The following is a 22,388-nucleotide window of genomic DNA, read 5'->3' on the forward strand; positions in this document are numbered from 1 at the left end:
AAGATACGGCTTCGAGCGTTCTGGCGCGCTATTTTCCACAACTGGTCCGATTGGAGCGCGACAGCCTTGTGCATGCGCCGCATCTGCCGGGCCGTTTTTTTACGGCAATTAGGAAGAAATGGTCGGAATCATCCCCATCTCCATAATCTACTATGTCATATACGAATACTCCACCTGAAATCCGTACCGTTTCAGATTCGTGGGGTGATGCCCTTAAGGGTCCGTAGATAACGGAGAACGGCAATGAAGGTCCCGGCGGATTCTCCGGGAATGCATCCGAGACCTTACGTGCCCAGTGGATATGCCGGCGGATACGCGACAGCATACCTCAACGAGGTCACGCTCCGGTCGTTCACGAAGACGCAGACAACTGTCTTAGATGTCCTTTTGGCCGCAGAGACGCAACGAACTGCGCAGTTACAAGGAAATATGCAAAGAAAAGTGGTGTGAGTTGTCAAAATTATCGAATAATTCAAAGAATAACAGAATGTGATAGAAGTACATTTGATTTTGTGTGGTATTTTAATTAAAAAAACGGCAAAAATGACCATTTCTCTTTTTTTTTTGCCGATCGCATAAGAATGCATTGGTTGATTAAACAAAGAATATTTATTTATTTATCGAAGGTTATCCAGGTTACTGACTGATTTATAGTATCTGAAGTCCTCTCCCCGTCACAGATCAGACACCGTTGTGGTAGAGGTTAACTCGTATAAAACGTCCCAGGTTTTGGGAGCAAATTTTATAAGAAAAGTTCCGTATTATCCGTAAATGAAGAACCACCTGATCAGTTATTGCGAAAGGATCATCTCAAAAAAAGCTGTAACTATCAAAAAAAAGAGAAAAAAGGAGAGAAAAAGTTAGTGCCGAAATCTTTCTTTGATCCTAGTTTTTTTGTACTGCTGTACGTAAACATATAATTGAATAAATAAATAAACAATTAGGTGACAACGGTGGAATAGTAGAGCTTAGAACTGAATGAGATCTAATATTCACAAATCACTAAACCGATTGGCTATTTATGGTTAAGGAAGAGAAAAAGCTATGAACTATTCTCTAAGGTATCCAGAAAAATTACGTGGTTTTTTTTTAGCTTGTTTACTCATCCATAAACACCAAAACTGCGCGACGATCAAACCTATTACAACTTTAAACAATTCGCGCTGTACAGCTGATCAATTTCAATTAAAAATAAATAAAAATAAAGTGAGAAAAAGGTTGTAGAAGGATGGAAGACAGAGAGAAAGAGGGCGCATTGCTTGCACTTAAAAATCGATGCGCATTGTCTGACATTCAATCGTCGTGTGCTCGTTTCCGACGCGCCTAATGTTATAGCGTGGAAGAAAAAGAATAAGAACAACAATAAAAACAACGACAGTCGATATAGGAATAGAGGAAAATCCTAAGGTGGCTGGCAGTCCATCCGGATCACTGTGGATGAGTGGTTTGATGGTTTTCTGAAGGAAAATGGCACGACTTTTACAATTTTACCCAAACCAGGCTACCAATCTTCAAGAAATAGATATTTTTATTATTATATATATAATTTATTTATTATTTTTTTCGTTATATTTTGTTATTATTATAATATATTATTTAGAAATAGATGTTTTTTTTTACAAAAATTCCCTACGAACACTTCCTAACCATCGGAGTGAAGCAAAAAAAATATGCAAATTTTCTTTCTGGGGGGGGGGGGTATACGAGGTTGTGAAAAAATCATTTTTTTCTTTCTCCTATTAATAGATAGCTGAGTAAGTCAATCATTAAAAAAAGTTCAGCAATTTATCATAATATAGCAACAAACAAATAAATAATGATAGATATTGTAGTACTACTCATATTTTTATTGTAATTATAATACTACAATCCCCACCGGCTACCGTAATCTCGGTCCTGCGATGAATGAGAGAGCTCAAATCAAAACAGAGCCAAACGTGGAAGGGCTACCATATACTGTCTGTATTCAATTCAAATCCCAACCGTAACAATAAAACGCATATAAAAACAAAACCGAACTTTCTATGGGACTCGGAAACGATAACTCAAAAAAGAAACTATTCTGAAATCAAAATCTGCGCGCCCATTCAACCGTATACACTCAGTCAGGAACTATCAAACTCGAACCTCAGGTGAAAAATTCGAAACCGCAGTGGATCGGAAGGAGCTATCGTGGATAAACTAAAAAAAAAACAACCGTAAATCGCCATGTGGTTCCACTGCGGGAGCAATGTTATAGCATAAGGGTAGTCTGGATTTGGGAAAAAATAATGGGAATCCAGAAAATGGCGCCCCAAGCTCTTTCCTGACTTATTGAACGAGTGGTTTCGAGATAGCCGCATAGATTCTCACACGGGTGAAGTCATTCCTTCGTATTGAAGCCGGTAACTTCTGCCTCCTGCGGAGATGTTGTGGATTTTTGAGGTTCAGCAACGTGAGAATATAAAATTTAATCCTCTTTGAAGAGTTAATGAAAAAAAACAAGCGTAAGCAACTTTTCCAATTATCATGGATTCCTTCTAAAGCACTATCGTAGCTGACCCTTTTATTTATATCATGTAAGGTCTTAACCCATGAAAAATCCAAAAAAAGAAGAGGAGAAACAAACATAAACATAAACATAAACATTTGTTTTTCTTCTAAAACCAATATTGACCACAGCTTGAGCAAATCAATTTAAAGCTAAGCTACTCTATTTGTTTTTTTTTTTCTAAACGTTTTGTTAGAAGCAATATTTTCAATGACTTTGAGAAAAAAAAAACAAAAAATCCAAGGAAATCATGTATTCCTCGATATTTTCGAGAGATAAGTAGAAAATTTGTTAGTCCTTATACGTTTAAGTCCTACATTTCCTAAATCTACGTTGGGGCTGAAACCATATGATAGCTCTAGTCTACGCTCATAAACAATATAATTGCTTAAATCCGCATCACCCCACGAATCTGAGGTGGTGCGGATTTCAGGTGGAGTATTCGTATACGGGATCGTAGATTATGGGGAGGAAGGTGATCTCGTCCATTTCTTGCTAATTGCCGAAAAAAAACGGCCGGAGATACGCCATCGAGCGTTCCGGTGCGCTATTTCCTACAACGGGTTCGATTCGAACGCGCCAGCCTTGTGCACGCGCCGCATCTTCCGGGCCGTTTTTCACGGGAATTAGGAAGAAATGGACGGAATCACCCACTTCTCCATAATCTACGATCCCGTACACAACTATTCCACCTGAAATCCGTACCACCTCAGATTCGTGGGGTGATGCCTTTAACCATTCCAGAACTGAAGGAATTGATTCGCACTTTCGTGCTCCTCACTTACTACGAATAGAATTAACATATTTATCGAGTTTGAGAATGCTTTTCATAGTTTTCAAAAATTCATGAACAATACAAAAATAAAACCAAGTTTTCCTTTTCAATCTTCACAAATTTTCTTACTAGGACCTACAAGGATGGAGCAATTTTTGCAGAAATCGATGTCTATGGTATTGATTTTAATCCTTTTAATCATATAGCAGGAAACGACACAAACCACGATGCAGTTGCTTAAGCGGCCGCATTCGACGCGACGCGGTGCTGAAATGAAAAGCTGTTGAAATTGAGGTGGGACGATCGCGCACTGTGGTTATGAGTGCTGGTGCTAGCAAGGGTCCTCATTCAATCCTAACCGCTACGCTCGAAAGCACCGCTTCGAGCGCTACCGCTTACGCAACTGCACCGTGCTTCATATCGTTTCGATATGACCATAGATGTAGTTGTCAGTTGGGAGCCGCGACGCGTCCGCAGCTGCGTACACACTTCTGGAGCCCGCACATTTTAGGTCTCCGATCGAACTCACAACGCGACTGTCTGTGTAAACATATGCTGCCGTGTAATGTGGAACAAAGTGTATTGCGACAAAGTCGCCAATACTTCGACTTAATGCTAAAACTTCAAATGTTAGCGGTATATTAAAGTACTTTAAAGTCATCACCCCACGAATCTGAGGTAGTACGGATTTCCGGTGGAGTATTCGTATACGGGGTCGTAGATTATGGAGAGGGAGTGGTGATTCCCTCCATTTCTTGCTAATAGGCGCAAAAAACGGCCCGAAAGACGCGGCTCCGAGCGTTCCGGTGCGCTATTTTCCACACGAGGTCGATTGGAGCGCGCCAGCCTTGTGCACGCCGCATCTTGCGCGCCGTTTTTTACGGCAATTAGGAAGAAATGGACGGAATCACCCCCTCTTCTTAATCTACGATCCCGTATACGAATACTCCGCCTGAAATCCGTACCACCTCAGATTCATGGGGTGATGCCTTTAATTCATAATCGTTTGAGGTTAACATAGGTGGTAATTAGCGTATAGAGTTACTTGGAGAGGCTCGATAATGTATCGATTCAGTTTTTTTTATCCCCCAAACAAGTCTGGTACTGATTTACTATCGACATCGAAGGGTCGTCGACACCAAGATCCATTCCGACACCAAGATCCATTACTCTATTTCCGTCCAGCGAACTGTTACTAAGATCTATTAGCCCATTTTAATCAATTTATTACTCTATTTTAATGCCTCCAGCCATTTCTTAGTCCATTTCTTAGTAACTAAAACATTACAATAATTTCATCAAAACAGTGATCATCAAGATAAAGATGACATGATGCAATGAAGAGGCCACTAATGTTATCAGATACTTGTTTTATTAGGATGATTTTAGTTATGGTCTGACAAAAATGACCTGATGCCTCGTGCAGCTGCCTAAGTTAGCGGCTGACATTGCATCGTTATGGGATCATCATTCATATCTACAGCTCAACTGCAGCGAGCGTTGGTCCTGCCTTCATCGCCGCCGTTGGATTCGCTGTGGCACCTCGAGCGCAACCACCTACGCAACTGCCCGACCGCACCGGATGTCGATTGGATTTTGTCGCTGTGGATATTGTTCGTCGCTGGGAGTCGGCGGCTTCTGGATCAAATCCATATCCTCATCCTTGTGTTCGGTGGTCTATAGAACTAAACTCTCGTAGCTTTCCCCAACCAACATGCTTGGATCCCGATCACCAAGGATAACTCACTGCTCAGGTTAGTGACAAGGATTAGAGTGAACGACCACTATCTAAGAAGTATTTCTTTAAAAAATAAACGACAGTAGGCTTCTCATCGGAAAAAGTTTTAGAAACTAAGTTTATATGCTTTGGAAACAGTTAGATCTGATATCAAACACTATCCAAAGCTAAAGAAGCCAAAACTCCAGCAATTTCCTGGACCACAGCTCAAAACAGATGGTGCAAATCAATGTTGCCGAAGAGACATCACGAAATTCAAACAAACAAACAAATTTCGTAACGAAATGAAATCAGCAGGTCGATTTGCAGTAAGAGGGTGGGGGAAATTTCTGGAAAACGACCGCGAACAGATCATCAGCGGGAGCTAGGGCGTGGGCTTTGTGAACGATCGATGCAGTTTTCATGAGTCATTTGTTGAAAAGATCGCAAACAATGCGTTTTGAAAGGCGCGAATGGAACGCTTTGTTGATGATATTCGCAGCAAAAGAGCAATAGATCGGGATGGGTGTGGTCATCCTAGAACTTTACTTCATATTTTTTTTTCAAAATAAAACTCGAAAACACTATGCGCAGCGGCTAAATCTCGTCCGGCTGAATCTGAACATATTTTCTTCATAGTTAAGAACGGCTGAAGACTTCCAAGCATTTCCGGCACACTGCTCTCTTCCGAAACTTTTTCACCACAGATATGTGACATGGAGATAGCGGAAAGAACACGAAAATATTGGTCCATCATTGCATTTAAAAATATTATGGTCACGTTCGTTATTGCGTTCGAAGCGGCGCGATGATGCTTGCGATTGAGGCATCGCTGGGAGACCATCTCGAACTCCAGCGATGAGTGGTGCTAGCAAGGGTCCCCACTCGATCCTAACCGCCGCACTACCACCGTACCACTTCAATAGCGCAGGGGCTTGCGCAACTGCACCGAGCTTAAAGGCATCACCCCACGAATCTGAGGTGGTGCAGGTTTCAGGTGGGGTATTCTTATAGGGGATAGTAGATTATGGAGAGGAGGGTGATTCCATCCATTTCATCCTAATTGCCGTAAAAAACGGCCCGGAAGATGCGGCGCCACACAAAGCTGACGCGCTCCAGCCGAACTCCTTGTAGGAAATAGTGCGCCAGAACGCCCGAAGCCGTACCTTCCGAGTCGTTTTTACCGCAATTAGGAAGAAATAGACGGAATCACCCCCTTTCCATAATCTACGACCCCGTATACGGATACTCCACCTGGAATCCGTACCTCCTCAGATTCGTGGAGTGATGCCTTTAATGTCGTTTTGATATTCGACTATAGTATATGGTTTGGAGCATAGGACAAGGATGTGATTCGTATTTTTTCCAGTGAACCTTCGTACATGCGGAACCTCTTTACCTATTTATGTTTCACGGATTTAACTTAAAAAATAAATAATAGCTCCAAGGAATTCGAAAAAAATCACTGACTCTTGAGAAAAATCAATGACTCTTGAGTGACGCAGTGAAATAGTGATGTCAAACCGTTAAGTACAAGGATTTATAAGCCCGAAAAAAAAACCAACAAGAATCATATTTATATAAATATTTATTAAACAGCAAATGTATTCGAACAATGCACAGGGTATGAAATCTACACAACGGATCTCTGGTGAACCGGGGAAGCGTCGCTTAACCGGGCAGTATTCAAAAAAGGGGTAAACAAGGAGAATTACAAAAGAAGAGACAAAGAAAACTTTCGGAAAGCATACATACAACTACAAACAAACGAAAATACATAGTTGTGTATGTGTCTGTGTGTGTGTACGACGACAAAACCCAGATGATGATCGGTAGAGAAAATCCGGGGGGCGGCGGGGTACTGTACAGCGAAACCTAGACGAAAAACTGCAGAATTGCGACGCGCGCGCGTAAAAGTGGGTGGTTATGAAGGGGTGATGTTTATTTAGTCAGCGTTAGACACTGAGCAGTCAAGGGAACGGGGGACGGGTCAACATGGGTGGTTTAGCATGAACGCGGAAGAATAAGAGGAGCTGTTGCTGTGGATTGTATCTGTCACTACGCTAAAGAAAGTACGCTACGCTACATACAGCCGAGACTCGGTATGTATGAAATGGGTGAAAGAAGGAGGTGACGAACTGGGATCTCTTGTACTTACTGGGATCAGATGATAACGTCATCGTGGACGAAATCACAATGGCTGTTGAGATTAAGAGATTGCTGGGATTCGCTGATGACGGGGAGCAGAGGATCGCTTGGCGATCTCGGGGATTCGGTGCGGTGGGGCGGGGGTGGTTGAGGGCGCGATGCGGGGCCGAGAGTTGGGACCTTAGTAATACACTAAAGCAAAGGAACACAAACAATAGTACGTTGATCCTGAAAACGTGCCGCCACTTTTCTGGTTTTATGGCAGTTGTCCAGAAACCAGCAGTGCTCTGGTCGACTACGAATTGTACAACTAGCACAGATACCAATACGTCCCTTTTTTGTTGATCGTAGAAGAAAAAAACGCAACTAGCACATTAATCGTTGTGGATTTGAAAGTTAATTCTGGACTTTCTTCTCACATTTTTAAACTTGTTTTGCGGTCGGAATGTCTATGATGGGTGTGTGAGTGTTCTGTGATGGGACGTTGTGCTAGTTGACCTCATCATGAAGCGACGAAGCACAAACATCTAGTACTTGTATTACGGTACGTTTTCAGCATTACTAAGACGAACACACTGTCGTGGATAGACGTCAAGGCGATTTTGTGTTGTGTAAGCACATCATGGAGTGATGAGGATGATCGAGGGAGGACGAGGATAAGGATAAAGGGATGAATGAGGAGGAAGAGGATGCTACCCTGCTGGCTTATCGAATCTCGTCGTCGCAATAGAACACGACGGTTTGGATTGGCCGAATTCGATCCTAAGAACAATACTGGCAAAAATACGACAGAGTGTGAGAGTGACATACAAAAATTAGAAGAAAAAAAAAAACCAGAAACCAACAGATACGCAATTGTGTCTAGATCGTCGGATTCGTGCCTTACCAAGTAAGAAAAAGAACAAAATCAAACGAGAAAACAATCAAAAATTACGCAAAAAACAATGAAAACTTGTCACCTATTCAACACACAAGACAAACTTGCGAATTCTCGTAAATAATCGAATACCGTAGTTGAAGTAGGGGATGGGGTGGGCCGGGGAAAAAGGTGCGCGCGGAGCACTGGGCATAAACGTACGGGGGAAGATAAGCGGGACGGGGGCAAGGGACAACGCTAAATGCTCAACTAAATCGGGTGAAGGGCGGGGCGTATGTTTGTGTATGTGATGAGAAATCCCGTCTCTGACGTTTCACGCTTAGTTGGACTCCAAGAGTCCGGGAAAGATCTGGGTACCATGTGTGTTTGTGTATATACGCGGTGATGGGGGCGTAGCGCCCGTATCGAGGTCCAACGATCGATAATCGATTACGCAGACGACGACACCACCACATTCTCTAACGCGGATACAAGTGTGTCGCGACACGAACTAGTACGGTTTCATTTGGTTGATTATACTAGACGAGAACTGCTGATGAGTGCTAGCTGTTGAGCCGCTCTGCTGTGTGTAACGTTGGATGTTCTCAAGCGGCGTGATCATGTTGAATCTGAAAATTGATCGGAAATAATTCAAAGAATTCGAATTGTTCAAAAATAATCTATTTCGGCAGCGTGAAACCGAACATAAAGCACTTTCACACATTTTCTCGGGCACCCTTTTCCGAAATCAGTGATTGGTGCGGAGGCGGTGGGCGGGGCTAGTCGCAAGTCATCGCACGCATAATCTCTCTACATCTTGTTTTGTATTGATCCTATTACTTCCAACTTTATTCAATTACTATTTATCTCGGCATTTTCCTTTGCTTATAACATTTTTTCTTAGTTTATTAATCCTTAGTTTTAGTAATAGTTTTAGACACTTTGAAAAGATCCACCAGAATTACTGTTCCTCAAAAATTGCTCCTCCCAAATTTTCCTCCAAAATTTCCCTATTTTCGCTAACACCATCCCAGTTCAACCGTATTCACGGAAATCCACGTATGGAAACACGGAGGTTTGATATTAGAGTGCACTTTTGCTAAATCTGAATAAATTCAATGCAATCATCATTTTATTTGAACAGTTAGCTGACGACAGTACAAATGGCCGTTACGGTAGTCATATACGATAACAGACCCATTACTAGGCTCCATTCCTAGAGGTGAATGTCGTAATTTGAAACTATCACAAATTTTTAGAGAATTCCCTTTTAATCTCTTAAAGAGAACGCTCCTTATAGCAAGTGAGCCAATCCATTAAAAGAAAAAAAAAAGTTGTGAGCATGTCTTCTCTAGAAGACTATGGAATCTGAGCTATATATCAACAGGAAGATGGGATAAGGAAGACAAATAGATGGTGGTGTTCATTTCACGTGAAATGTTTCCCATAACCTCGAAAAAAGTCACTTGTCAGTCAGAAAATGTTGCGAATTTGTATTGATCGCGTTGAATAAGCACCGAAAAGAAATTAAAAAAAATTATAATTGAGCTGGCAAAAAAATTACTACATACTAAAGAAAAAGAGTAGCACATTCTGAGAGGAAAAATCAGGCAATTTGAGAAATTTTGCATCCAAACCTACGATGCAATTTTTGAATGGTATGGCTTTTCATCGCATCGTTACCACTAGGACATTAATTGTGCTAACGTAAAAATCATATCCTAGAAAATCGTATAATTATCGATTCTTGCGGAGAAGACACTGAAATACATCAAAACAATCACAGCTCCACAGGATTAGCTCCCGCGACGTTAGAGGCTCCAGAATTCCATAAGAATTTTCTGCGTCTTACATTTTCAAAGTTATTTATTCACTTAGGGCGGGTGTAGTGTAACGGTTAGAGGTTCCGCTTCCTGCATGATCGATCGGAGGTTCGAATCTGCTACAGTGCCCACCAATCCTTTCATCCCTCCGGGGTCGATAAATTGGTACCAGACTTATCTGGGAGGATAAAAACACTGGATTGACACGTCGGCTAGCCACCGCAAGTCATTGTAAAGGCCAGTTACACGTTCGTGAACCTCAAACGATTCTGAATTAAAGTGAACGTGCGCGCGCATCCCAAGCGGGTTGATTAACGCCAGAAACTTTATCCTTATTTATTTGTTTATTCACTTATTTTGCTTATCCTTCAAACTAAGCTTGGATCACAATTAGCCTTACGTGAAATCTTCTGCGGTGGTTCATGTAGGGAACTAGGGGAATGCTACCTGCGATGTCGAAGCAATCGATAAAGATTTTCCGCAGCTGAATCTCTTGTCAACTATGAAAAGTGTATTTGTCAATAAAAATAAGAGGATGAAGTGCTTAGTATTGATCGACGTCTTTGGATTAGCCGCACCAGCGCCGCCGCTTGACTTCAACTGAAAATCGTTTAAGCTATATGAACCCGTTTCTGGCCACCACAGCAGTTACTTTACGGTATCATCCGATGTGTCAGAATAGTGTTTTTATCCTCTCACACGAGTCTTTGTCAATTTGCTGACCTCCTCAGAGGGATGAAAAGCTTATCGAGTCCAGGGCAGTTTCGAACCATCTAGTATAAAATCTGAACCATCAGAACATTTTACGACAATTTCACGTACACCCGCCCGTTTCTTCTTTATCGATCGATTTCACACGAACTAGCTAAATAAATTGAATCTGATATTTTTGCTGATTTCATTGTTACTGGCAATGAATTCAATTCAAAAATAGCAAAATTTTCTCTCGACAAAGCGAACATGAATGTTGCCTCTATTCAGATGAGGTTGTTATTGGAAGTAGTGGACGAATGGGATTAAGAAGAATATTTTTTAAAAATTAGCGTGAAGTGGTAGAACTGTTCTTAAATTTATTTTTTTTTTATAAATTTCTTAGGGCAGGTGTGGTGCAGTCGGTTAGAGGTCCGTTGTAGCCACACGGTCGAGGGTTCGAAACCACCCCGGTGCAAACCAAGCCTTTCATCCCTCCGGGGTCGATTAATTGGTACCAGACTTGTCTGGGAGGATAAAAACACTGACTTGATCATCGGCTGGCCCCCTCAAGTCATTGTAAAAAGCCACCACGCGTTCAAAAACCTCAACGATTACGAATTCCAGTAAAAAAAACGCGTTGGCGCATCCCGAGTGGATTGATACGCCAGTGACTTTATCCTTTTTTTTATAAATTTCTTATACTTTAACATCTTCCATTCTTAATTTTTATTCTCATTAAGTTCCCTTCTCCCACGAAAGACTATTAAAGGATGTTAGGATCAAAAATTAGGTATTCATCATTTATTCAAATTTGTTCCTTAAACACTCTGCTTAATTTTATACATGTATTCTTCTGCCAATCTTCTATGGATTTTATTTTCTACAGATCACTTTAACCACAAAAATACCACATTCCTGGAGAAAATGTTCCTGAGAATAAACAACTCACCCTGCAGGCCGATCGCTGGATTTCGTGTTCGCCGGATAGTCGAAATTGTACCGTGGAGCGGCTGCGGTGGCGGCGGCGTTGGCATTCCGTTGGAAGTTCAGCAATTGCGTGAAGGCGCTGTTCTGTAGTGCTGGATTGTTGTACGGATTCCCGTGATTCGCCACCGCTTGTGACATCATCGCTTGATTAGCGAAGTGATCTGAATTTATACGAATATTGTAATATTTTCAAGGAATTTACAAATTTAACTAAGAAATATTCTGGATTAATACTAATTCATTTCTGCTCCTTTTACGTTAGTGATTGTACTAAGCAACAGTCATTAATAAAGTAAGATTAGCTCATCTAGAACACCGTAAGGCATAGTAGAGACGTAGACGGCATCGATCGATTACTATCTGCACCACATAGCACTAACTCAACTAACGTCTAAAATGTCTGTATAGATGGTAGTGGTCGAATACGCGCTTCAAGGAGTTTTCATGCCCTTTATGGGATCAGGAAATGAATATTCCGTTAAAAATTAAGTTGTAGTGTAAACTGCATGGCTCTGAACAAATGTGGCTGATTACAGGAACGTTCCTAACTATCCATCGATGTAGCGACAAGAGGAAGCAGATCGCTGATTCTCTCTCGTTATAGAATACACCATTTAAATAAATTGTTCACAACTTTGACCCAAGCCAAGAAAGATCGGGGTAACGCTGTTTTCCAATTATGGAGGTTATGACTTTCAGGAAAAATCACTATATGGCCATAATTTGCAGGATAACATATAGGCGATATGGCTTTTTTTAAAGCTGTGTGGGGGATACGCACACATTTCTTTAATTATACACCAATTATCACTAATTATAGTTGCTAAACATTCCAGAATGCTCGGCATCGTTCACCTTTCTAACGTGTAAATGTTTCAGTCCCCGAAGCCCCCGGTGTGACATTCGTACATGCAACTAAGGACATGCAGCAGTTTTATCGAAGCGCTCTCTCATTAGCGACCGACACAGAGATGCACTTTACACGCCTCTGCACTAAGTCGACCACGACAACAAGTGCTGCCATATGTTCATATCAGCGGATAATCCATGAACATGTACGACAGCATGGCGGATGTGTCACGAGCACATCGACGCGACGCGAAAACAACACAATGCGGCAGCTGACTACTACTGTCCTGTACGAGTTTTCGCCTCCCCAAAACCCCATTACAAACCTCTTTTTTTCGTTTGTCCACTAACTTTTTTCCCCCAATAGTTATTTGCATTTTTGTGTCGATCCCTCGCTTTCACCGTTCCTTCCCACGGCCAAAAAATCATAGGACATATACTGCAAATCAGGTCAACTGCCACAAATGGAGGCGCAGAGGTCGAGTTGAGTGTAAAGAGACGAGAAGAAACATAGAGTACGTAAAGAAACAGACGAAGGAGGTTTGAAACCGGTTTCGGGTCAACTGTACAGGTCCGCACTGGCGATTGCAAAGCAATCGCGACGACAAACGTCGTCGTTCGGCGTACGGTATCGATGAGGACGTTCTGTGCGTTAGGCGTTCATCTGTTTGTGTGTGTGTGTGTGTGTAAAAACTACCGTCTTTTGCGGTACGCTTAGTGCAATTGCGACTATTAATTTGGTTTATGGATAGCAAAGTTATTCTATAGTGGGTCCGCTAAGATTTAACAAATATAGTAGAAGAATGAATTTTTGAAAGAAAAATAATGAACACTATGAAGATGAAAAGCTTCCATTAATTTCTTTGAATAAACGAGGAATCCAAGGATAAAGTGGAGAGGGAGGATTTTTCTCCTAAAATCTTTCTTCATAGATTGGACCTCAGGTTTCCGAAGATAATCCTGAATCTAACCAGGAATTCACAATAACCGCAGTTAGGAAAGTTCATTCATATCGCACAATTCCATCTACTCGCGCGTAAATCGACCTCATTGATCGATCGCTCTTTCCTGCTACTACCGTGGAATCGATCCAGAAGCCAAATCACTTTTTATGAGAGCAATCGAATTATCACAAATAAAAAAAAAAAAACTATCTGCGGTCAACTTACGACAACAATAATTTACAGGGTGAATTTCGAGGATTCAAATATTCGAACAACCGACTTTGAACCTCTCGAATTGTTCGAAAATTCAACTTTTCGACTAATTTTTCAGCTCTCCAACTAATTCATGTATTTGAATCGTGGGCATTCCGACTAATTTAAAAATTCTCATTCAAATACCATCGTTTTCTTATGCAGAAAAATAAAAATGCACCATTTGGTCCCGTTTCTGCTATGGAAAGAATGTTAGCCAGGAATTTATCGAATTATCCCAGAGGAATAAAACTTGCGTTTTCTAATAGAATCGCGAAGTAATAGTATTTAAAGGCAGCTGACAAACAGAAAAATCATGCAAAAGTTTTTTATTTTTTTAGAAGAAAGGTTTTTCAAAAAATGTGACGAACGCGATTATCTCGCATAAAAGTGTGGATCTTTGTTAATATTCTAAGAAAACACAGGCTATGCTGAAGAAAAACATTATTCCGTGCAAAATTTTGTTAAAATGTCACTTAATCCATGACTTGCTAGCATCATATTTAAAAAAAATGTGCTATATGCTAATCCTAGTGCCATTTTCTTACTAATGTTGCATGTAGCAGCGTGAATAGCCGTAGCGTGTAAACAAAAGCAAAAAACCAAAAAAAAAAAGAAAAATACTGATGAAGTCAGAAGTTGAGTTCAATTTTTGTGATTTTTCTTGCTAAATCAGCGGATGTGTCGAGGTATATTTGTCTATTTAGAGGTTTCTTTCATATTTTTCCACTCAGTGCTTTGTTAGATCCAGAGAAATCTATCCAAATTCAATCGAAAAATTCTGTTTGAGGGGAAAATTCCGTCAAGGAAAAAGAACTCAACACTAAATTGACAGAGCAAACGCTGTCCAGACCTAGACAACTCTGCGGGAAAAAAAAAACCCTGCTTCTACTTTTTTTTAAATTCTGCAACATTCTTCAATAAAGCGATTTTTTCTTCAAACTTACTGATGTCGAATTGTTGCGTATGCGAATTGTCCGGCATCGGTAAACCATTCCACGGTGAATTCAGGTCAAGTTGATCGACAGGGAAATCTGGTCGGAAACTGAAAGAAGGTGACGATCGAAAATGTCTTTTTGTTCCTTTTTTTTTCTTCAAATCAAGCTTACAACCACAAAAAAAAAATTAATCAATACTACGTAGTCGGCTCATCAGCTTTTTTTTTCTTTCCATGTGGAAAAAAGAAAGGGATCTCAGATGTCCCTCGTTAGTCTCTTCATTTGTGAAATGTAGTTCGTCGCCGTGGTGCGTCAACGAGGCGAATGATCGATCGACTCGAGCGGCGCCCCCGAGTAGCGTGTCGGGGAAATTTCCGTCCTTTACGTAGCACTTTGAAAAAAAAATTCCCGGAAAAGTTAAGCCTAGCAACGAAAGCTTTTGAGGAGCTGAGGAACTGAAGAAATCACCATATTATTTTGTATTATAAAAAAGTATATATAACTCAATGACTTGACGTTCAATTTACCCTAATTACTAAATTATTGAATGCCTTAATAAATAGTTCTTAAAAATTTGTTTAAGCGCGAACTTTTCGCCATCAATCTCTTGAACTAGTGGTCTCGTTTTTTTTTTTCGTAGCGCGATCAAAAGTGCGCAGCTTTTTCTTTGCGGGAACACTTTTTCCTAGCGTCGATGCCTTTAGGCTGAAAAACAATCGTTTAATGCTCGAAAAACTAAACGGTCATCACAAACGGTTTTCAAAGCGAAAAAAGACGTAGGCGTGCATTTTTTTCAATTGCCTGATATTCACCTCAGGTGGTGCTTAGTTCTATGAGAAAATTTCGTCCTTAAAAGTGTAATACTTAGTGAAAATTCGGGGAAAGTGTCGAAAGAGGCAGGTTTTTGATGACAGCACTTATTTATAATTTATAGAAATCATTAAGAGGTAATTATTCAAAGGGAATGTGAATGAATAAGTGGAAAAGATGTTTTCAATGTTCTACAGGGGGATTCTCAAAAATCAGCATTCAGTAGTTTACGAAAAAAAAGAAAGAAGAGAAAAAGAAGATAGAGAAGAATGAAAAGAACCCTTTGAAAAGAGAATCCAGTAATTCTATATGTTCTAAAATAAGATAATTTAAAAACTACAGCTCTCGATCCCCCCTAACAGAAAACTAACGCTTCAATAATCATAATGAAATAGAGGTGTCCTTTCAGAATTGAGGCCATTTAGCGGGTTTTCGCCACAAAAATCCCAACAAATAAACCGCTTATAAAATCCCAAAATCCGCTATATTAGTTTCGTTACACGTCTAATGAGAGCCGTATTGATAAATATGCAGCAAAAACGTCAGCATCGATATTGAAAAGTGCGATTTTTAGAGCGCGTATTACTGTTAATTAATATAGACCAATAGCGATAGATTACCGAAGTGCACGTAACCATTCGCAGGAGAGGCGCAGATCTCATTGACCAATCACCGCAAAAAAAAATCGACATGATTTTACAGATCTAATGAAAGCTGTGTTTCGGCAGAATTTCACAGTTTTTTTATGTACTTAGCTCGTTTTCTCGTAAAAATTGAAAATAAAATATTAATTAAGGACTGGTTCTATACTACACGAATTTCCTCCTGTTTTTTTTTCTTTCGACTCAAAATGTTTCCGCTTGGGGAGCTGCACACCTACTAATTTTGATTATGAACACTATTAAGATGTGTTATCCTTATGTTAACATTAATAAAACAAGGAAACAACGTCTTCTGCTGCGGAAGTACCGAAGCAGAAGATCCCAGGAAGAGTGGTGTCATAGAACGTGACGTGACTGTTATGTGACCAATCCCTTAAAAAAGTATCTAAGCGTTCAGTTTTTTGCATTTCGAGGAAGTCTAAGAATGAGTAATTCATTCCGTGTATCGCTCGATATTCCGACAACTTGTGGTTGCTATGAGACAAAACCAGAGGAGTAGCTAAGGAAAAGTCGTAGTCACTAGCCAAAGCGGAACTATTTCCATTTACGTTACGTTACGAAAGAATAACGTTACGAGAAGCTTGACTTAGTTGACACCAGAAAGTGACAATGCGATCACTAGCCTCCTAACTTTTCTCATCCATAAAATCGTTATTTTCGCCGATGTGCCAAGAGTCAATGACCTTCAAAACAAACTTCAACATCTTACCCTCCAAGTGGATTCGCTCGCGTTCGATCCGCGTGTTTTGTCATATGTTTTTGCAGATAGGTGGCCTGTGTGTACGATTTCCCACAGAACGGACAGATATGCACCTAATTTCGTAACTGGATTCATTAAATAGTAATCGATTGGAGTAAGAATAGAAAAATCGTTCTCATTCATACATACCTTCAAATGTTTCGATTCCTTATGTTTCGGTATATGTTCCAGTAAACTTTGCTCATCCGAGAAACATTTATAGCAACTGAAATATGAGGGTTGTTATGTGATTTCTGCATGTGCGGTCCCTTCCTAGCGCCCCTCTCACAATGTGTTTCTACGGCTTGCTCATCGCCGTCGATCGCTCGTTCGCGTTCGTTCGTTCGTTCGTTCGGACACTCTTCACTCACACACACACACACGCACACGCACACAACGTCGAAACGCCTCGGCAAACATCATTGGACATTTTTTGATGCCCAAAACGGGCGCGCTGCCCGCCCATAACCGTACTACACACACAGAATTCAGTTTCACAGAATTCTCAACACTATTCACCGGGTATTAACTGTTTCGTAGCTGCTTTTTAGAACCCCATTCCACGGAATTCCAAGGAATTAGGAGGACACGTCTCCAAAAAAAAAAAAAAAACTCAAATACCATATAATACCAATCAAAAGTTCCCTTATCTGTGTTGTACTATCATTACATGGGCACTGATCAATACACTAGTTGCACTGCTCTATGGACTATGAAAAAGTCAAAAGATATGACTCTATCCTAGCGATGGAAACATACGGTAAAAACATGCAAACTCTGCCGAGATTTTTCCGCTGTTGTGTACTATTTAAAACCAGAATTTCGCTGCAAAATAAACAATCCGATTACAACCCTTCAACGTTGAAGGCAGCTGTTCACGAAATTGACGATGTTCGGATCCCTCCACGAATAGATAAGGAGGACTCGAAGGGCACAGTTCACGAATATGTTCATGACCGTGCTTGATTCTTCTCAGCTATCTATGATAAAGAGGTGTGAAACAGCATTGTAATAATATTTCCATGCTACGATACAACTTATTACGCGATGGGACGCGAAACGCGAATGCGAGAGATTCGATCAATGTTCACAATATAACCGACAGCTAGTATAAGTCGAATAAGTGCCAGGAGCTGTTTCACCTGCACAATCGCAGACCATTGCTGATTGACATCGTTGTAATACCCGTCATAAGTTGCATCGTTGGAGAGATAGGATCACACAAGACTGTTTCACACGCCTTTATCTCGGTTGCTGGGGTGGATTAATGGTGTTTATGCTCACAACCATAAACTGTATTCCCATAGTCCTCCCGATTTATTCCTGGACACATCGTCGTGAAACACTGCCCTCAAAGCAGGTGTAAACGCAAAATAAGATAGCACTTCATTTTATCTTATGAAAACGGAACTCTCGAAGGTTTGGTTACTCCTTCAACGCTCAGGAAAGTCCAAGTTTTTTTTTTTTAGGATTTTCGGGAAATTGTTAAAAATAACAAGAATAGACGGAGATGCCTTTATGAGGATTACCAGTTTTTGGGTAAACTATTGTTTGTTTGCCTCCAAAATATAGTACGCTCTTTTTTTACAAAAAAAAACCAAAAGTTTTTTTTTGACACCATCGCATGAGGTTTAAGATGAGGGTTCATACATTAAAGGCATCACCTCACGAATCTGAGGTGGTACGGATTTCAGGTGGAGTATTTGTATACAGGATAGTAGATTTTGGAGATTGGGAGGGGTGATTCCGTCCATTTCTTCCTAATTGCCGTAAAAAATGGCCTGGAAGATGCGGCGCCGAACAGGGATGGCGCGCTCCAATCGAACTCTTAGTAGAAAATAGCGCGCCGAAACGCTCGAAGCCGAATCTTCCGGGCCGTTTTCTACGGCAATTAGGAAGAAATGAACGGAATCACCCTCTTCCCCATAATCTACGACCCCGTATACGAATACTCCATCGGAAACCCGTACTACTCGAGATTCGTGGGATGATGCCTTTAAGGTAGTCACCGTCGATAGAGAGTGTCCTTTTTTTTCGCCAGACGTTTTCAGCGATTTCAGTTCAAAACCTCAAAAAGAAAGTGTGATTCTACACATGACAATCACATATTCAATCAGCTGCAATAAAAAAAAATCGATTTATGGGACCTTCATTGGTTCGTCTCAAAGGATTTTTTCCTTTTTTTCGGCGAAACAAAAGTTCTATTTGAAAGTTTCGTAATGGGGTATTATTGAGGAAATTTCCTAAATTTCCTGTAAATATGGTAAATTTGCGCGAATATTCTGAACCTCGTGTTCCAACATACTGTTACTGGATTCATTCCTAACCAGGCAATAACAGTACCGAAAACTGTAAAAAGAGGAGCTTCCATCACTGGTGGAGTGCATATTTGTTACTCGGTTTCACTAGTTTTTTTTTTTTTAAATTTCATTTTAGACTGGGACAGTCAGATTCTACATTATTATTACTAATGTATTATTAATATATTGTTCAATAATTCAAAGGTCTTGAATAGTTCATAATTGAATTCATTAGAGTCGGATCCGGATGGGATATTATGAAACTTTTCAATAATATACAGCAGTATATTGAGCAAAAAACTCTGGACAAAAAAAGAGGAAAAAAGGACTATCGATGCAAACAGTTTGGAAGTTCAACTTTTTGTCAGTTCTGGTTCAGCTGACGCAGCATTTTTTGTCTAAAAGGCGAACCGCTAACAAAAAAAGCAACATCGGTTTTGTCAGCTGGCCACCAGCTGTTGTGTTCATTCTTTCAAAAAGCGCTTAAAATGAAAGTGGCACCTTTTTAGCCGAGTTCCAAAGTTCTCCATAATAAAATGACATCAGCCCTAATTATCCAGATTCTATTGTTGCACTCTTTCTCCAACAATACATACAAAAATGCCCGATTCTTCAATCTAAGTACCCTTATGCCTATGGTTACAAAAAAAAAAGCTAAGTAACTTTCGAGAACCAGTTTTTAGAGGACTCTACGCCATTTTCTACGAAATTTGGAAATTCTCACCTTCAAGTTCATATTCTAAGAGTAAAAAAAGAATTTTAAAGGTTCTCAGTCGCTGCGTAGTGTGCTGCGATTGAAGTAACGTTTCCACGATGACATGGACATAAAGTACCTACTGTAGTGCCTGTATGTTTTCCTGTACTGTCCCGAAGAAGAAATCCCGACAAGAATTTACCGTATGGAGTCTTCCTATTGGATTTCTCATTTATCTTGTTTTTCACGAATCCTTTGCTTCGTTTTTCTCAAATGTGAATTAATGAAAAACTATTTATTTGGGGTTCACCTATATTTTGTTTGCTTATTTTATTTCTAATTCCTCAACCTGACTTATAGAGTTGATTTAAAAATTATCAATATTATTCTTAAATCCCTCTCCTCTAGTCCTCATCTCTCAATCCGCTCAATTTCTCCTCTCTTCAAATGATCGCAATTTTTACAATTGTAATCATTGCGAGTAATCTTATCTTCACCTTTTTTATCTGCGAAAAAAAACAAGTTTGGTGAAATTAAACACATTTCATTGTAAGGTGAAAAAAAAGACATTTAACGTCATCGTTTGTCTAACACGGCAATCACTAAGGAGAACGAACGAAAACGTTTTAAACGTCATGTAGAGGGAGAGTTACGATGTGTGCTAAAGATACGTTTGAATTGATTCTTGGTTCAGAAATAATCTATTCAATTAGCAGACAGTATCCTCTATTATCTCCGATCCCCCACTACTTCTTTACCTCAATTCTCACTCCAGAACATGACTCATTACTGAATGCATCACCGTTGACTTTCCCTAACCGTTGAAAAACCGTGGAAATGGTCGGTTAAACTCTCCCTTACGAGTGAAATACTCAAGTGGGTCAGGATTGAGTTCTCGGTCTTTCCAAACACGAGCAAGAATATGTTAAAGGCATCACCCCACGAATCTGAGGTGGTACGGATTTTAGGTGGAGAGTTCCTATACGGGATAGTAGATTGTGAAGAGGGGGGTGATTCCGTCCATTTCTTCCTAATTGCCGTAAGAAAAATGGGTTGGAAGATACAGCTTCGAGGCGTTCCGGCGTGCTATTTTCTACAATGAGTTCGATTGGAGCTCGAAAGCCTTGTGCATGCGCCGTATCTTTCGGGCCGTTTTTTACGGCAAATAGGAACGAATGGACGGAATCACCCTTCTCTCCATAATCTACGATCCCGTACACGAATACTGATGTCTTTAAGTTTAACATAGACAAAATTACTAAACCTAATTAACAAAACTTAATTAACAAAATTACTAACCTAACTGGGTATTTTTTAGTCTAAATTTAAAGTCCAATTCAGCGAAAGTTGTCAGTTTCATCAAAGACAAACTCAACAACGAATACCGCACGCATTGCATGTCACAGCGACTAAAAATACCCACCGAAAATTTGATTAGGGAAACGAAGCAGCTCAAGTAAGCTTTGCTTTAAAAAAAATGATTTCCTGGATTCTCCTAGTTCGAATTTTTTAACTTTCAATTTTCTTAACTTCTTACAAATCTCAACTAGAGGAATAGTTGTCAAAAGCTCATAAAGATACGTTCGCAATGGGAAATCTCTGCAGCATTTACGAAAACTAAAGCTTTCGTAAATGCTGCCGAGATTTCTCATTGCGTCACGCTAAACAAATGTGGAAACAGCGCAAGCATTGGTTGCTACCGTTATTATGATCGTTATACGCAGCAGGTGTTCAATAAAAATCCTCAGCGAGAAAAGGGAAAAAAGCATAGGCCTCGTTTTTCCTACCTGGCACAATAGCACTAGTTTATTGTGAGTCAAAGAAGTCGTCAGTATTTTAGTCTCAGATTAGTAGAAAAAATATTTAATATATATGATAAAATCATTCTGAAGGCATCACCTCATGAATCTGGGGTGGTAAGAATTTTAGGCGGGTAATGCCTATACGGGGTCGTAGATTGTGGGGAACAGGGTGATTCCGTCCCTTTCTCCCTGTGTACCGACGATCCTGGTACTGTTTCTTACGAAATCTTCTGTTGCAATGTGCAACCGCTGCGGTTCTCCCCTCTTCGGATTCGTCGAAAACCAATTCGGACGAATCCTAGAAGGGACGGGGCGCAGCGGTTGCGCATTGCAACAGAAACCATCGTAAGAAACAGTTCCGGGTTCGTCCGTATACACCGATACAGGGAGAGATGAATAGATTCACCCTCTTCCCACAATCTCCGACCCCGTATAGGCATTCCCCACCTGGAACCCATACCACCCCAGATTCGTGGGGTGATGCCTTTAAGTAACTATTTTGCCATTGAATTCCAAGTCGTCAGCGATTGAATATGTTTTTGTGGAGAAAAAAATTTCTGAACCAAGTTTCTCCTTCTTGAGCTTGAGCGCTAGGTAACAAAGAAAGGTTTTTTCCATTCCCCGGAGTAATGAAACCGAACGGTTTCACCGTTTCACAAGCAAAAATACTAGAACCTTTTTAAGTCTCCACAGTCTTTGTTGATCCTCACTATGAACTAAAATCACACCAACGGCACAGATTGGTTAGGGTCCCCCCCCGCAGGTAAGGGGGTCCCAGTAGGATGAGACCTGACGCAAAACTAGTGAGCCACGTGCTAGTTTTGCATCAGATCACAGCCACCCAGATAAAATAGAAATTTCCCACGCTC

General features: G+C 40.5%; 2 protein-coding genes across 4 annotated transcripts in view; one reads left to right on the forward strand and one right to left on the reverse strand.

Annotated features, from left to right (window-relative positions):
- Window positions 1–243: 243 nt before the first annotated feature.
- On the forward strand, window positions 244–5,047 carry RB195_017037 (uncharacterized protein; the record flags this gene model as incomplete). The annotated part of the gene is made up of 2 exons (XM_064183849.1): window positions 244–446; window positions 4,789–5,047. The coding sequence occupies 2 exons, from the start codon at window positions 244–246 to the stop codon at window positions 5,045–5,047; spliced, it is 462 nt and encodes a 153-aa protein (XP_064039730.1).
- A 3,490-nt stretch (window positions 5,048–8,537) lies between these two features.
- RB195_017038 (uncharacterized protein) overlaps window positions 8,538–22,388 on the reverse strand; it is a gene marked incomplete at both ends in the record, with an annotated part of 70,434 nt that continues 56,583 nt past the window's right edge. For all 3 annotated transcript variants that reach the window (XM_064183851.1, XM_064183850.1, XM_013439007.2), the window contains 5 exons: window positions 8,538–8,655; window positions 11,492–11,690; window positions 14,522–14,619; window positions 16,694–16,797; window positions 16,874–16,949. In XM_064183851.1, the coding sequence (XP_064039731.1) occupies window positions 8,538–8,655; window positions 11,492–11,690; window positions 14,522–14,619; window positions 16,694–16,797; window positions 16,874–16,949 (595 nt within the window). The remainder of the gene's footprint in view (window positions 8,656–11,491; window positions 11,691–14,521; window positions 14,620–16,693; window positions 16,798–16,873; window positions 16,950–22,388) is intronic.

This window comes from Necator americanus, chromosome II, assembly GCF_031761385.1.
Source record: "Necator americanus strain Aroian chromosome II, whole genome shotgun sequence".
NCBI lineage: Eukaryota > Metazoa > Nematoda > Chromadorea > Rhabditida > Ancylostomatidae > Necator > Necator americanus.